This window comes from Dendronephthya gigantea, unplaced genomic scaffold, assembly GCF_004324835.1.
Source record: "Dendronephthya gigantea isolate DGI-Jeju-01 unplaced genomic scaffold, DenGig_1.0 000010F, whole genome shotgun sequence".
NCBI classification, from domain to species: domain Eukaryota; kingdom Metazoa; phylum Cnidaria; class Anthozoa; order Malacalcyonacea; family Nephtheidae; genus Dendronephthya; species Dendronephthya gigantea.
In genome coordinates, this window is record NW_021163020.1 from 2,691,870 (window position 1) to 2,708,295 (window position 16,426).

At 38.1% G+C, this 16,426-nt stretch overlaps 3 protein-coding genes across 4 annotated transcripts; all 3 read right to left on the minus strand.

The window, feature by feature from the left end:
- Positions 1-1,198: 1,198 nt before the first annotated feature.
- On the minus strand, positions 1,199-10,122 carry LOC114517909 (dnaJ homolog subfamily C member 5-like). Of its 2 annotated transcripts, none has more exons than XM_028537760.1 (6): positions 9,985-10,122; positions 7,644-7,722; positions 7,344-7,400; positions 7,140-7,250; positions 3,153-3,194; positions 1,199-2,502 (listed from the first exon to the last, which is right to left on the minus strand). In XM_028537760.1, exons 1-6 carry the CDS (start codon positions 10,017-10,019, stop codon positions 2,209-2,211), a joined length of 618 nt encoding a protein of 205 aa, XP_028393561.1. In that variant the 5' UTR covers positions 10,020-10,122; the 3' UTR covers positions 1,199-2,208. The 2 variants fall into 2 exon arrangements, with proteins under 2 accessions (XP_028393561.1, XP_028393560.1); XM_028537759.1 differs by lacking the exon at positions 9,985-10,122 and adding an exon at positions 8,808-8,997.
- Positions 3,206-7,133, minus strand: LOC114517905 (leucine-rich repeat-containing protein 74A-like). The gene has a single exon (XM_028537754.1). It carries the CDS (start codon positions 5,395-5,397, stop codon positions 4,117-4,119), a length of 1,281 nt encoding a protein of 426 aa, XP_028393555.1. The 5' UTR covers positions 5,398-7,133; the 3' UTR covers positions 3,206-4,116.
- A 1,057-nt stretch (positions 10,123-11,179) lies between the features above and the next one.
- Positions 11,180-16,387, minus strand: LOC114517903 (1,4-alpha-glucan-branching enzyme-like). The gene is made up of 14 exons (XM_028537752.1): positions 16,292-16,387; positions 15,942-16,021; positions 15,619-15,707; positions 15,263-15,429; positions 14,995-15,110; positions 14,505-14,857; positions 14,019-14,228; positions 13,466-13,709; positions 13,174-13,272; positions 12,849-13,084; positions 12,339-12,570; positions 12,073-12,203; positions 11,780-11,897; positions 11,180-11,641 (listed from the first exon to the last, which is right to left on the minus strand). Exons 2-14 carry the CDS (start codon positions 15,993-15,995, stop codon positions 11,594-11,596), a joined length of 2,097 nt encoding a protein of 698 aa, XP_028393553.1. The 5' UTR covers positions 15,996-16,021; positions 16,292-16,387; the 3' UTR covers positions 11,180-11,593.
- Between the last annotated feature and the right edge of the window lie 39 nt (positions 16,388-16,426).

The following is a 16,426-nucleotide window of genomic DNA, read 5'->3' on the forward strand; positions in this document are numbered from 1 at the left end:
ATATCTCATGGCACAAGTAATTTGTAAATTATCCACCATTACAACAACTTTTATAGGACATTGCATTGATAGAATCCGTCTATAAAAGTGGTCTCTATTCAACGTGATTCCGAGATGGTTAATATATAAAATATTGGTTTGTATTGACACCAACAAAGCTCGAATCACGCAAACGCCATACAGTGGATGTTTTTTAAACGACCTACCCTTTCTATAAGAATGCAAATGAGGTGTGGATGACGACGACGAGCTTCGTCATTGCTAAGAGGGATAAAATCCGCTAGAAAGATCTTTAAATTCTACAGGACTTCTAGATCGCTTTCAAGTTTTGCTACTGACGAGAACGTGTCTAAAAGACTTAATTATATAAAATTTGGGGTTGAAATGCAAGAGATTCTTGCCTCACATGCGTGTTTAGTGAACCATTTTAGCGTGGGAAAGTCTATAAGTAGGACCAATTCCAATCAATGTAGTCAAGGACGCTTATTATACAATGACTGCGTGCTCTACGGGAGCTTGGGTCAAGGAGATTTCAATAGTTTTTAATATTAGAATCTCACGAGGTTATTCCTGACTATCAAAGACAATGTTTTCGACTCTTCATTTGAAATAAGACGAAGATAATTGAAAACCCAAAGTTTCAACGTGAGCTTCGGAAGTGTACGAATTGAAGAGAAGAAGGAGACTTTATTTACAGAAGTTCATTGTGGTGTAAGCCTAGGTTTCCAACGTAAATGAAACACCTCGCCGTACCAGAACCTTTTTACCCTTTCCTGCGATCACAGTTGGAATTTGGCCTAATTCCTGCGTTTTAAGAAGGAATATACTAGAAGTATTTAAAGAACTCTAAAAAGAGTGATTGACAATAAGCTATTTCATCCTGGTATTCACCGATAAAAAATTCCAACTTATTTGAATTCGAACGTTTGGGTGTAACCGGGAATCCCTGACCCTCTGGTCCGACTTAATTTGACCTTTTTTCCTTATCAGTAACCTATGTGAAATCGCAGACGTAAAATCACCGGTAATATACCATGTATACATAATCTTCAAGCTGCGCGCGCAGGCTATTTACTAGTGGGATTTATCCAATGACAAAAAGGGAATGGGAAAAAGTTAAGCCTTCAGCATGTAACTTCGGAAACCGTTAATCCCAATGCTAAGATTTGCGTAAGAAGAATTAATATCAAAAGGCATACAAATTCATATACATTTAATTGATATGACAGCTGTTTCATCATTGTTTCTAGAGAACATCAATCATAGCTAATACTATAATTGACAGTTGAATTTTGACACAAAATTGTTCAACAAAAATATAATCATTAATTAAATACATTGTATATCGTGTCCGCCGTAGGCTTGCTTGAATGATAGCGGAAGTATTTTTTTTATCTAATAAGAATAGTCGTGTGATAAAAATACTAAGGAGAAGGTATCGTGTTTGTAAGGGGCTGTTTACATAATCCCGCTTAGCCGAGATTCAACGAAGTGTGAGATGACTTTGAGGTATTGAAATAAGTCTTTAAGACACCAAACAAGCTCATGCTATTGTCGAGATGACTGCACGACTGCCCTATCCAACCGAGATCAAATGCTGAAAAACTAATGTTGCATGAAGTTGCATGGCGTGGCAACAACTTGTCTCAATTTCAAGTTCAATCAAAATACGTGTAACATCTCGCGTTTCGAGTTTGAAGCCAAGTCAGCTCACAGAAGCTAAGCTATTAATTTAGACTATGTTAATCAGAAAACTGATTAGGAATGGGGGTTTTAGCATCCTAGAAGCAATTGCCTTGTCATCACGTTTTGACAAACACTTCGGTTGCATAAAATGGAATATAATAATGTCGGTGAGATATTTTATATTCGTCATTCACTGGGATGGATGCAGCAGTGGAAGGAGCGGGGAAACGGTAATTTTCCCAAACGTGCAGGCTCATATTGTCAGCCGGTATCTTTTGCAAAATTAAGGCCAGCGGTTTTAGTGAGAAGAAAAAGAGAGCTTCAGATTCTTCGCTGTGATTCACTGAAAAAACTGAGCCTGCTGTAGTGAGAAAATTTGATAACTTTGAGAGCGGCGTAGACCGACATTATTATGTTTCGCTTCTTCTGAAGACAATTGGCATTCCCATCGTTTGATAAAAAACACCACACTTGTTCGGGTTTTTTTTATCAAACAATTTCATTTTCATAACTATTCTAAACTTAACTGCTATTCAGACCCGTCTTTTCGTCCGGAGGAGCGGGTGAAGGTTTCTCGGAAGGTGGCGGACCCAGCACGATTGGTTCATTTTTACCATTTTCCCCTCCAGAGACGGGGGAGGTAGCCGATGTTGGTTGAGTCGTGATTGTGTCTTCTTCGTCTTCGCCGGGGGGGAAATCTTCGCAATCTTCCTCAGGGGGGGCAGGTTTACATTTGCCACAACAGCAACCGCAACAACAACAAAGACAGCAGCAGAAGTAGCATCCGGTAATCAACCCACAGAATATGAACGCAGCCTTGTTAAGATAAGAAAATATTTGAGTTACTACACTACGCGGTTATTCACCTATAGCATTCATCATCATTCAGCCACCCCCGAACTTCCACAATTTTAAGGAAATTCTCACGAATACACGGAAAGGGCTGAACTCTCACCCCCCTCACCTCCCCCACGTGAGAGAAGCACGCACTTTTATTGGCTACTGCATAGACACATTGCTGAATTCCATCCTCAAACAAAATGCATCATCAAAAACAAATGATCCGCACGCGTGGGACTTTTACCACGCGCAGACAAAAAAAACAAACACGATAAAATTATCCCTCGCAGCAACGTGTTTCAAATTCCACAGCAGAGCCCGCAGACGTGAGCTATCGGCAAATCTACCGACATGCACGTGTGGTCATGAGCTCAGCAGAGTGCAAACTGATCGCTTCAGGCGGTTTCTCACACTAGTCTTCACGGAATCCTCCGCGCAAAACGACATTCCAAGTTGTTTTGACATCATTCACTTTTCCTTGCGAGCCGACAAGAGAAGTTTTTCTGAGCGGAAGGATTTCCCCATAACCGGACAACACTCATGCATATGTAGAGGGATTAACAGGCACGTTTGATATATTCGAAGTACTGACGTAGGAAGAAATATTTAATTGTATTTACACTTACCTTGCACCAAACACTGTTCAAGCGGAAATACAATTTCACGTTCTGTAAAAGATACAAACCGTATATGATTTGAAGTGTTTTTAAAGTTTAAAATAATTCATCAAACTGTTGTGGGCTATTCGACTTGCCGACCAATCTTTTATTTCTCATTATATCACTCAAAACATCGTTTACAACAATTTCTTTTTGACGAAATGGTGTTACAAACAAGCAGTGATACTGATACAGCACTGCAACTATAGCAGAAAAAAGACGTGCATTGCTGGAGAAGCAAGTATATTACGTATCATTTTCCCACAAAAATATCCGAGTGTTCCACTTGATGCATTCTTTTAAGTACAATATTGCTTACCACGCGTAGGTATCGCGGTTGGCTTACAAAAAAACCCAAAATGCACGAGTATTGTATCGAACATATACTCTTCTCAATATCTCGTTTAGGATATGTCAAGATTCAGTTAAGCAGTTTAAATACTGCGGATATCTATTTTATAGGCTCCAAAGCCAAGGTGAATGAACCCCGTAAATCCAACAGACTATAATCAATGACGAAGGCAAGAGTTTTCATGGTGTTTCTTGAAGCAAACAACAAAATACTATATCATTAACTAAGACCCCTCCCTAAATCGCCCAATAATCCAAAGTAAGGTGATCGGTTCCTTACATTTTTGCACCGTCTTAATAAATAATACTTTACAAGTCTTTTTCATTACAAAGACCCATAATTAGCTGAAGTACATACACTAAGTACACGTACAAACACTAATTGATTACAAACAAAATTCATAGAAGCAAAAATTTCTAGAAGTATTGTGTATATAATTTACTGAGGCCGTCCCCCCGTTCCATATATATATAAAGTTATTCCCCCCCCCTCTTCTCATTATAATACACATTGTGTGGTCAAATAAAACGGAGTTATGGATTTTTGAAGCTATCACTGTGTCATTTATTTAATGTCATTTTACTGATATTTGGAGCTCTTTCGTCTCCTGAATCCATTTCCTTCCCCACCGACTGCACAAAACCCAGTCACTTCAAAACCCTCTTTATCCATCTGTATCCTTCGGTACATCACCATAAATTCGTTCGACACCAGGGTGCCGTTGATATCCAAGAGCCTCAACCTTGAGCTCATGTTGCTCCTGACAGCTCTCACTAAGGCGCACGCCCCTTGTGATCGTATAAAATTTTGAGCAAGGTTGAGAACTTCGAGCGTGGAGTTCTCTCGTAGCCCGTGAGCTATCTGCTGAGCGCCCACTTCAGTGATAAAATTCCCGTTCAAAAAGATCCTTCGAATGAAAGGGGCCGTGAGAATGACATCAGCGATAGAGCTCATACCCTTATCGTAAAGATAATTCCAGGACAGATCAATTTCCCTCAAGGAGTCATTTTCTTGCAAACCTTCCACCATGTTCCTGATTCCTTCCGATCCTATCTCGTTGTGGCCTAAATTCAAGCACTGTACTGAACTGATGGGCAAGTATTTCGTGATCAACTCCCCGACGTAAGGACCTAGGATGTTGTAACTCAGGTCCAGTGTAACGATGGCGTCGGAGTCCGGCAAGGCGGCCAAGAATACTTCCATGTCGTTGCCGTTTAGGCCGTTATGAGCTAACTTCAAGCACGAAATCGCAGTGCTCTGCATCAGTCGTGCAACCCACGTTATCCCAGACCGTCCGAGGTTGTTCCTCGACAAATTCAGTTCCTTGACATTCTTACACAGTTTGACGATTTTATAAACGACGTTCATCCCTCGTTCCTCCAAAGCGCATCCGCTGAAGTCCATTTTCACGATATGCGAGCTGTCCCAGTCGTGTATCTCGTTCAGAACATGCAGCACACCACCGTAGCCTAGATTATAGCCACAGAAATCGAGCACGCCGTCTCTCTGGGACTTCGAGCCAGATTTCTTGCCCGTTTCGATGATTAATGATGACTTGGAAGCTCTAATATCCTCCATCGCACAATTTGCCTCAACGATTCTAGTTATTTTAGTTTTCAGCTCATCGGAGAGTTGGGAATCAAGCCCTTGCGACGTCGGATAAGGAAGACTTTTCTCCATGTTTACATCTGATGTTATCTCGACGTTTTCCTCGCTATCTTTGTCCTTCTCAAGCGCCAATTTTTCGTGCAGTTCAATTTTTTGTCGTGCAGCTATCATCATTCGTGTCCGAACGGACAAACGGCGCTTCGGCGAACTCGTATGCCCATTGTTCGACGTGCCATTTGAAATATTGTACATTTTCCTTGACAATTGGGAAATGTACGAATGCCTTATTCTAAAGCCGTTCCTATATACTAAATGGCTTTCGATTCAAATTTTCGTATATACACACATGCATGTATATATTCTGACCGAGCGCTGATCTCCTAGGCGACTGACCAAACATTTCTTTAAAAAAGGCCACACGCACTTCAACGCTATCGGTTCAATATCCAAAAAAACCCCATAGAAATGAATCTTTCCCGATAACTAAGTTGAATCGTATCTTGTTTATTGAATTGAATCGCCCCATATTGGCAGAATCGTTTTAATATATAAGCGAGGTGATAAATTTCACGTTAATATTCATTAAGACAGGTGGTTAAATACTAATCTTTTCTTATGCAATTAGTTAAGCAGTTATAAAACTATTAGGATACAATAAAGAGAATTCAACACGCAAGTAAGCATTTTTCCAAAAACCATGTTTCGTTTCGATATTGTAGTGTGCTCGTGTTGAATAGACAGTGTTCCGTCTGCAAAAATTGCACAAGATAATTTCGATATGAAAGTGCACTTTTTTCGTTTTTGTTTGCTCAAATATATTGAAATTAATATATGCGGTGATAATTTAATCATGTTATAGCTCCGGTCTCATGTCTGTGATATGCAAAGGGTAGTTCTAGAAGTTTGTAGATTAGGAACATTGTAGTAATGCAATGCAATGATTGAAAACATGCATGGGATTTTGCACAACATATACCGAAGGTGATGCGGAAAAAGGAAACTTCGGTCCTTACGACAAGAATCTAAAAGCCCACGCCTGTGGGAAGGAGCCGACATGCGTCTTTCGCAACGTTCCTGGCGCCGCCTCGCTGCACGAGTATTGTATTATCCTGACACTTCGTTATTCTTACAAACAATTTACAAATATGTTGCTGTTGATAAATGGAAAGCAGAGGAAATGCAAACAAAACAATCTAAGCAGTCATATCGCTGAACAGTCTCGACTGCCCTCGACTTTATCCGTTAAAACCTTTCCTTTGATATATTTCTGTGCACAATACAAAAAGACGTACAAATATGCTTTCATTTTCAAAGATATCGCACACAGTATAGCAGTGAAACCGTAATTCCCACATTCATTTTTTCCAATACCTTTTTTATATTAAAGATAATAAAATAGATAACTTTGGCTAATAATAGCTCTTGCGGCTACCTCAAGAAATTTGTTTACTATTACGACCTGTCGTAGTTATGAATAATTTAGATTGGACATATCTTTGAAAATAGAGCAAGTTAAATGGCTATGAGTGATAATTACGCAAAAACCATATCTTGAAGGTCTATGACAGGTTGTATGAGTCTAGAAATCGCGTCTGTCAATTTTCATATAAATTAGCCTTACAATCTTTTGAAAAAATGTCTGAGCTTATCATGCCTGGGAGCCTGGACCCTAATAACTAGGGATGCAATATGATTGGTTGGAAAAAGAGAGAAGTCTTGGGTCAAACTATGTTGGGACAAACCACCAACAAAGCCATGGTTTTGAATTTGACTTGTGTAAGTAAATTCTTAGTTGCTCTTGAATAAATACTGTCCACTGATAAACACATTCTTAAATTAATGCTACATCTGTGATATTATTTCAAGGAAATTTGTTAATTGACAGTATTTGTCTGTTGGAAAGTGAAATCATCTATCTGCCAAGCACAACAGCAGTTAATGAAGTAACCCATATTTTAATGAGGAATCATTAAAAAGCCACACAAAACACTGACCTCATCTCCAAATTGTTCAGCTATGTACAAGCCCATATTTCCATATTCATCATAGATCTGCCTTTTGCTTGGATTTGATAAAATTGTATTTGCATGACTAATTATTTTAAACTAAAACAGAATATAGCATTTGGGTCAAATAAACAGATCTATGATTGTTAACAGAAAAAAACAGAAGTGTTTCAGTGATTGAAGAATACTCACCCTATCTGCTGCCATGGGGTCATCTGGATTCTTATCAGGATGGTGAAGGAGAGCCATCTAAAGACAATTCAAATTTGACATGAATTTCACATTACCTCCTTGCCTAACAAATGCCCTTCCAATAGGTCAAGATAACTTACATTTTACTATGATTTGAATCAAACATAATGTGGAAATTTTAGTGAATTTTGATTGAAAGGTAATAGGGAAGAAAAGACTAACCAATGTTTAGCTTAGAATCTGGCAGTTTTGGATTGAAAAACAATATCATCCGTAGTCCCTAGCAAAAACATTTATTACCCTTCGGTAAGCTTTCTTGATCTCCTCAGGAGTTGCATCTCTATCGACTGCTAGAGTTTCATATAAATCCTTCTGTTGCCTAGAAAAAGAAAATGAATTTGGCTCAGATATTGAAGGTGTGAAAAACAGTTTCCTAGCCAAGTTTTGGCAAATTCTCAAAATTCCCAACAAGTATGTTGCCCACAAACAACACATGCAAAACAGGAAATATGAACACATGTTCATGTTTATTCATAAAGATGAGAAAACCAGTAAACATTGTTTTTTTGAGCATGATGAGTAAGCTAGAGTGTTAAGCATTGATTCTTAAATCTGGGCAAACGACCAAATTCTCAAATCCACTCAAAAAATTTCAGAAAATTATTAGATTGCTTGTCTATTGGACAGAATGAAGAGTTGCATCCACATTTCACTTGATTATTTTCATTGATGAGTGCCGAGGTTTAAAATTCAATTTTGGGAAGGCTGGTTCATTTTGACAGCCCCACAAGTGGACTATCTAGATAAACTAGTGAATTCGACCCCATATTCAAAGCACTTTAGATCAAGAATGAGATAAACAAACAACTCAAAACAACATCATATTGAAAAGAAAAAGTCTAGAACACATGCAAATTTCAATCAAATCCCAATAAGCAAACAAGACTCCCTTAATGGCACACAGAGGCCGAAAAACCCCAAGATGAACCCATAACCTGTAAAATTATCAAATAATTCGCAACCGATTATAAATATTTATGAAAACAATAACGCGGGACTTTAACTATATTACCCTTCTGTCAACTTAAACAGGTTTTAAACACACTTTCCGAGGCTTAACTTTACAATGACGAAGAAATGCCAGTTGCTACAATGTACAAACTCAGCCGATTTGTCATGCAATATTAGCAAATTGAAATAAACGATTTCCGAAGATAAATCACAGAAACTCATTGTTATTAAGATCTGCGATTTTATGTCTAGAGAAAGTATATGTAACTTACATTAATTATGTTAAACTAAAGGAATTATCTGAGCTTATAAATCAGGTATGTATATTAAGGATAGAACCCTAGAATTCATAAAAATAAAAGCAGACATGCGAATCGAAATCAAATCTTCGAAGTAAACCATAACATGAGTTCGTTTCATCGTCTTTCACGCGTGAAATACACATAAACTTACATAGATTCGACGGTTTCTTTTTCGCCATTGACAAAAGTACCCTTCTCGCCTTCTGTAGGCGGCATTTCGTCAAAATCGTAACTATTCTGGCTCCATAATTTGTCAAAGACTGAGCACGTATTTCACAATGTTTTTGTTAAAGAACCATTTCACGATTTCACTCTACCTGAATGTTGTCACATCACATGCTGTGATGTCACCAGAACTTAGCATAAAACCATACACCAAAAGACGTTTGCTGATTGACCTGACTTTTTAGCCAACCCAAATTACCCAATATCAATGAAAAACTTTAAATTTAAGACAAAAATATCCCGACAGAAATATAACAGAAATGTGATAATCCTAACAATAAATCATGTCACAAATGCCAATACACCTTAGCTCATTTTGATCAACCTGAAATGTTGAGTAACTGTAACCATGTAATATAAATTACCCATGCCTCAAACTGCAGTTGTAATCCAAACTAACAAGTGAAAATCTTTTTGATTTTGTCATCAAAGACTAGCTAATGAGGGCAGTTGATAGGCTGCTCAAATCATGCCCAACCCAAGCCTCTTAACAACTGCTCTAGTTAATTCACACCAAATAAAAAATGTTTGTCTGTCTATTCCATATCATGTCTTGTTTGAAGGGGCTCACCTGGGCTGCTATGTGGGCTTAGTATGGAAAAGATGACCAATTTTTTTAAAATTTTGTATCAATTACTAAATTGGGTGTAACATTAAATAGCTTTTTTCACTCCAGTTTTTCAAAGATAACTGTCGATGAAGTGCCTTATAATCAAAATGATGTAACCCGAGGTTTATCCTTGCAATAAATTACCTCAGAGTTAGATATCCCACTCACTCTATAATAGTCGCTCATAGTAAAATTAGTGTATCAAGATAGTATTTCATAATAATAAAAGCAGTTCTAGCCATAACCTTCATTTAAATCAACAAACAAGGTCTAACAGGATAAAGATATTCGCTATTCTGGCGTTAAGAAAACAACTATAGAAAAAACTACATTTCACTAAAATAAATACATGTTATGTTTTATTGATACTACAGAAAAAAGCGCCTAAATTTATCTCTTTCGACTATCACTATCGTTGGCTATCAACCCAACATGGCGTCCAAAATATGCATGATCTTTAAAGGATCTTAACAGATATGGAAAGGCTACTTACTCGGACTCCGATTTCATAGTATTGTAGTTAGGCATATTGCTAACCGAAGCCCGTGAAAACTGAGCTAAACACAGTAAAAATCTTCGCTAGTTAGCATTTTCATTTTATCTTACATCGCAGACAGGTGACTTCACCGACTTGCTGTTGACATATTAATATGCAAATTTTTTATGTTGTCATATTCTGATTTTGCAGGCGTCTTATTATTTACAAACGGCTGAAATCTTTCGCGAGATGGGGCAAATGATCATCGCCAGGAGAAGAAGGAAGTCAGGGGACTTTTAAAATTTACCAGAAATATGGGAAAAATAAAGTTGCACCTATTAACAGGTTTCGGTGGGCCAATAAATGAGAGATTGTGAAGAATACAGATAAAAAACTGTTAAGTGTTAACTCGTATTTTTTTTTAAAAACATGACCGTAAAGTTAGTACTACGCGCAAATTCCTACAAAGAATGTTGCAAAATATACTTATTTGATACAACTATGCATAATTTGTTACAACTGAATGCATTTAGCCAAAATTGAAAACAATTTTTAATTAGAGAAAAACATGACAACAATGTAACTGTAAATGAGTCATTTGTTTACGAATTCACTGATTGTTTTTGCATGCTGTGGATAATCTTCAGCCAGTTTGGCCTTGTCTGAACTTTCCACGTCGTTCGGGTCAAACCCAGGGGCAACTGCAGCGCTAAACAGCACATAGTCATCATCACCCGCCTCCATACAATAATTAAACCATGAATTGGCCACAATAGTGTAATTATATCTCGCTTCATCGTTCTTCAATTTGTCTCCAACAAGAACTGTCTCTAACTTCCCGTTTGGTTTTATAACAGCGATGCGCAGACAGTTTCCTTTGTGGTAGAAAAAAGTTTCGTCTGACTTCAGCCTCCTCCAAGAACCTATTTTACCCTGCTTAGCCAAGACGTATATCGTTGTGGAAGCGTTTCGTTCTGACCGGTCGTCTGATAATGGCTTGACCTTCAAGTCGGAGCGATATACCTCCTTAAAGTAAACATTCTTGCAAACAGAGCCTGGATAGGGAATCAATTCCAAGTTTTTAATTAATTCTTCCGCCGCCATTGCACGGTGGTGATTCAAGCAGAAACATTCGGCAGAACCCTGAAATAATCCCATAACTACATACACCAAAAGGAGATTGCGAAATCCCACCGAAAGAAGGTCGAAGATCAATCAGGCTTTTCTAAAAAATTATCATTATCAATCATTATCACATTATTCTAAGGGAAAAAAATTAATTAGGATATTATACATAGATCGTCAATGTTTGTAAGAAAATGAATTTCTAACTTCGTTATTCGCCACATGAAAAGTAAATTAATAACTTATTATTATATATCCATCTTGCTGATCGTCTGAATATCCAAATTTGAGACTTTAAAAAGTAGGTAAGTAATACGGCCTTCTCTTCCAACTTATCTACAGCGATCTGGAAAGCAAAGTCATTGACCCAAGCTGTATAAAGCTAACGTTTTCATATCGCTGGCTTGACCTTTCTCCCAAAACGCTTACTGAAGCTCTTCAATTCGTTCACTCTCATGTGCAGGAAGACTTTTAACCAGCCATATCTTTTTTGCTTAAATCATTCAACATGAGCCAGTACCAACGCTGTACGGCATGGAATATAGACCTATATAAATAACATAGAATAAAAACATTTCAATATTGTTTGTTGGTTGCGCTAAATATCATTGCTAATGTTGCATACTATTTTAAGAAACTTTCTTCATGAACTGACTGACATCACTAACTACCATTGTTTTCTTACCAAAGTGGAATACGGTCGGTCGTTGTAACTCATTTCATCCACAGCATATTCACATCCAGAAGTCACTCTCTTGTGACCTCCAAACTCTTCTGCGTCAGAATCCAAGACTAATTTATATCTAAAAGAATTGTCAAGGGAAAAACTGTTTCTCCACACACACACACATACAACTCACACAATACAGCAGAAGTACAATGAATTTCGTAAGGTATATGATCAATACTTTTAGATGGAATCGATTTTGTGAGTTGGCCTCTCCAGGTCACTCCTTTTAAGTGGAATATAGTGGATACTTTCCAGTTGCAGGAACAGCTATTCTATAATCAGGATAACTTTTTGTAGCATGAAAATTAAAAATGAAAACCACTCCAGCTCTGTCGAAAACCATGATCTTGTCTGATTGATGTTTGGTACTCACAAAAGCCTGAAATTAATAAAAACACATTTCAACAGGATATGTTTCCTCCAATGATGCATGAAACCGGACATTCATGCAGAGAGTTAGTCCTTAGCGATGTTCCTATCTCAGAGGTAACCGGTATTTAAACACACATCTTACTTGTGGGGCGTGCAGCCAACCGTACTCCTCTTCCAAATGATTCATCCTCTTGTCAAATTCGTTTAAAAACTTATATCTCAACAATGGATCGTCAGCGAGGTTGAACTGCCTTCTGGCATAATGGTAGCTTGAGTTGTTCCCTGCCCTTGGAAAGTCTAACCATTCAGGATGACCAAATTCGTTGCCAATAAAGTTCATGTACGCCTCGCCCCCAAGACCATGAGTTAGTAATCTGGCAAGGAAAGATTCGTTTCGTGAAAAGTTTTGTACTTCATCCACAATCACTACTGTTAAAAATACTTTTTTTCCACCAATATCATCATCCAACACTTCTCCATCAAGTTCATTATCAAAATAATTTCTCCACCAATATTATAATCAAATAAATTTGTTCACCAATATCATCAATCAAGATAATTTCTTTACCACTATCATAAGCAGAATCTTACCACCATCATCAATACCACCATCATCAATACCACCATCACCATTATCATCAATACCACCTACCTGATCATTTTATGCAAAGCTAGCCCTCTATCGATGATTGGTGTCAGATACGCCGTCACCGACATGAAATCATACATCTCTTTATCCATCAACCAAAACGCGATTGTTTTGTCTCCTACCAAAGCCTGGTCGTGACTCTCGGCGTAAGCGATCGTGTTTTCCATATATCGCCTGTTGGTCATTGTGTGGAAAATCTCTTGCAGGTCCCAATCTTCATCTTTATATTTCTTTAATAACTAGAACAGAAATCAAGACAATGAGTTTCGTAAGCATCAAACAAGGACACTTGGGAGTACGATGGTACATATGGGTAGGGCGTGTCTACCTCTATCCATTTGTCCGGTATGGCCATTCCAAGACGGTAGTCAAAACCAATGCCACCTTCGTCGATAGGCCGACATAGTGCGGGCATTCCTGAAACATCCTGAAATGTACAGATGAAAAAAATACGTCGGTCTCTTTAGTTAAATCAGAGCTATAGCAATACAGTCACTCTGAGGTGACTTTTAGTGAAACGCCGAGTTCAACACATAGTCAGTTTAGTTTAGTTTTCTTCCATTGTAAAACTAGAATTGGCTCTCTAAGAATTGGTTCTACACGCTTAGACTCCCTGTTACCTCAGCGATGGAGACTGCCTGAGGATGAAGAGTGTGCATCATGTGATTAGCGAGCTGCAGGTACGTAATCGATTCCGTATCGACGCCCATGTCAAAGAAATTCGGATAATCGCCCCCGAAACCATGTCCCAGTCCGTGGTCGTGATAAATCATCGACGTCACACCGTCGAACCGAAAGCCATCGAATCTGTATTCCTCTAAATACCACCTTAAGTTTGATAACAGAAACCGCAACACTTCCCATCTAAAAAGAAAGTACGTCGTGGGGTAAGAACACGACATATGCACTTATATCCGTGGAGATGAAAGACAACCAGTTGGAGTCTTGGAGATCTTCAAAATTTTTAAGGAGGTGCTGGTTGAGCGATATCTTGTTATGTCGTGCCCAAAGCTTAGTACAATCTATATCATTACAAATACACCTTGGTGACCAAGGTCTGCTGGGTGTACACCTCTGTGCATCCCCTCCCTTTTAAGTTTTAAGTTCACCACTGGGGAGAATTGGTCAGAGATAGTTACTGCGATTGAGATGCGGTCAATGTCATCTGCTTACTTCGTGTAATCAAATAATCTGCTATCCCAAAGATCATGGTATCCCCTCGGGTTGTCATGGAAATAACATCCAGTGGTACCATCAAACTCGTTGAGACCATCCATGGTGTTCTTGCTGGCGTGACTGTGTACGACATCCAGGATAACCAGCATACCATGACCATGAGCTGTGTCAATCAGATGCTTCAGCTCATCTGGCGTACCATAACGGCTTAAAGGAAAAATAAGGTCAGACTATTAAACTAAACTAACTCCGATCATCAATGTTTTAGGCTGTTGTTCAGAAAGAGTCTCCATTAAAGGCGTTTTCTAAGCTAACGAGTGATGTAAATTAAACTACCTTTATATTTATACAGCTCTATTCTTCCTAAACAGCACTGCCTGAATTCAAACTCTCATCTCGTACAAATGTGAGTGCTAATTACCTTGACCGTACTTAGAAACTAGTGTTAGTAACCTACCGACACGTCTTGTCGGCTGAACCCACCTTGATGCAGCAAAGAAGTTGGTCACTTGATACCCAAACGAAGCGTAATACGCATGCTCCATAATCGCCATGAGTTCAACGCAGTTATAACCCAGTCCCTTAATACGTGGAATTACGTTCTGCGAAAAATTATCATACGATGCGACCTCCAATTGGTTGGATGCAATTCCAACATGTGATTCGTAAATCCTTAAACTTTTTGGCCTCGTGGGACGAGGGTTCTGCCACTGATATGGTTGGGGTGGATCCCAGTGGATCCCTTCGTATAGATCTGTGCTTGGTTCAGGCGTAGCGTAGGTGATCCAGGGTGAAACACGATCAACTTGGCTGCCATCATGTTTGGTGATAGCAACCTTAATAAAAAAAGTGGATTTGGATTCTTCCTAGCCACTATAAATATCACTGATATGCGTCTTGTCAAGGGACTGTGAAGGAGTCAGAATTTGAAGAACTGATTGACTGTGCAACTTAATGACAGTAAACCTTTTACCTTCACTCTGGACTTGTGATTAATTGGTGAAGAGCCATCAGGTTTATTTGGAAGTTTTAACTGCCACACTCCAAACTCATTGACAGAACATGCATGTGAACCACGGTCCCAGTCATCTAAAATGTTATGTAAAAGGACTAGTTAGTTTGATGGTTTGGTTATGTCATGATTGTAGTAGCAAAGTTTATCGTGCAAAAATTAAATTAAAATGGCAGCTATGATGATTGTGAAAATGGTGATACATTCCCTGGTAATTCCAACAACTTACTGAAATCACCAATCAAATGCACTGCTTTCGCTTGTGGGGCCCATTCTCTGTACATAATGCCATCATCCTCCTTAGTCAATCCAAACCTTTCATACCCTCTGGAGAATTGGTCAATACCACCCTCTGTTTCATTTATCTTGCTAAGAATTTCTTGGAAAATCTTGTACCTTCAAGAAAGTGTAATGTTCACATATCAGCTATCCAGCTTTTATATGCACTATCAGCTATCCAGCTTTTATATGCACTATCAGCTATCCAGCTTTTATATGCACTATCAGCAAATGTGAGTTGCACAAAATAAACCTAATTATAGCTAATTGGTTTAAGTGTAAAGTTATGAAGTTTAATCAAAGCACCTTCTCTCAATCTCATGCGCATAAGGATGGAGATAGGGATCCCGGTGTAGAAGCTGTGATAGTCTTGGAACAATACTATCCATGTTCATCTAAAAGACAAACTTGGGTTGATGTTGTTGCTAAATGTCAATTACAAACCGAAAATGGTTCATCAAAATAGTTGATATAGTTAGATCTTGAATAACAAAAGTCTTAGTTGTTGGTATATATTCATGCATGGTATTAAACAAAGATATTCTTTGTGCAACTGCTCACAGCTACATAAAACTGGATTAGCAATTCATTAACTCTCCCAAATGTTTTTCAGAGCCATTGCTCTATACCTGTTGTTGAAAGTTAAGACTTAAATTATCCCTTATCTTAGCAGTTCGTCTCATCAATACAGACTCTTGCCATTGACACCCTGTATACACAAAAGAAAATTTATCAAAGTTTACTCAAAGATCTACTAACCTTAACCACGCTCTACTGATGTATATATGTGTCAACATACAGTATTAAATTACAACTTCTTTGTATAAATAAGTACGTTTGCCACGTTGCTTAATACAGACTTTTGCAAATTCTTAAATTCATTTCTTGTTGGAATGTGCGGCATACTTATTTGCAGTTTTGTAACACTCAACAATTGCATCATGTGAAATAAGCAATATTAGAGTTCAAACTAACCTACCTTTTCTAATATCAGTTTAAATCATTATCGTTTTGTAAAGATTTATGTAAAAAAAACCAATTTAAATTTCAAGAAATTTACGAATATTTTGTTACATTCAACTTTGCAACATTTGTTCTATTTATTTTTATTGGG

What these genes read in the sequence shown, in the direction of transcription:
- LOC114517905 (XM_028537754.1), bottom strand. Translation starts at nt 5,397, where the DNA reads ATGTACAATATTTCAAATGGCACGTCGAACAATGGGCATACGAGTTCG.
- LOC114517909 (XM_028537759.1), bottom strand. Translation starts at nt 8,872, where the DNA reads ATGCCGCCTACAGAAGGCGAGAAGGGTACTTTTGTCAATGGCGAAAAA. An exon ending in AAAGAAACCGTCGAATCTAT is followed by an intron (nt 7,723 to 8,807) that starts GTAAGTTTATGT and finishes TTCTTTTTCTAG; the next exon opens with GCAACAGAAGGATTTATATG. An exon ending in TCAAGAAAGCTTACCGAAGG is followed by an intron (nt 7,401 to 7,643) that starts GTAATAAATGTT and finishes AATTGTCTTTAG; the next exon opens with ATGGCTCTCCTTCACCATCC.
- LOC114517903 (XM_028537752.1), bottom strand. Translation starts at nt 15,995, where the DNA reads ATGAGACGAACTGCTAAGATAAGGGATAATTTAAGTCTTAACTTTCAA. An exon ending in GTCTTAACTTTCAACAACAG is followed by an intron (nt 15,708 to 15,941) that starts GTATAGAGCAAT and finishes TTTGTCTTTTAG; the next exon opens with ATGAACATGGATAGTATTGT. An exon ending in AGATTATTTGATTACACGAA is followed by an intron (nt 13,710 to 14,018) that starts GTAAGCAGATGA and finishes CTTTCTTTTTAG; the next exon opens with ATGGGAAGTGTTGCGGTTTC.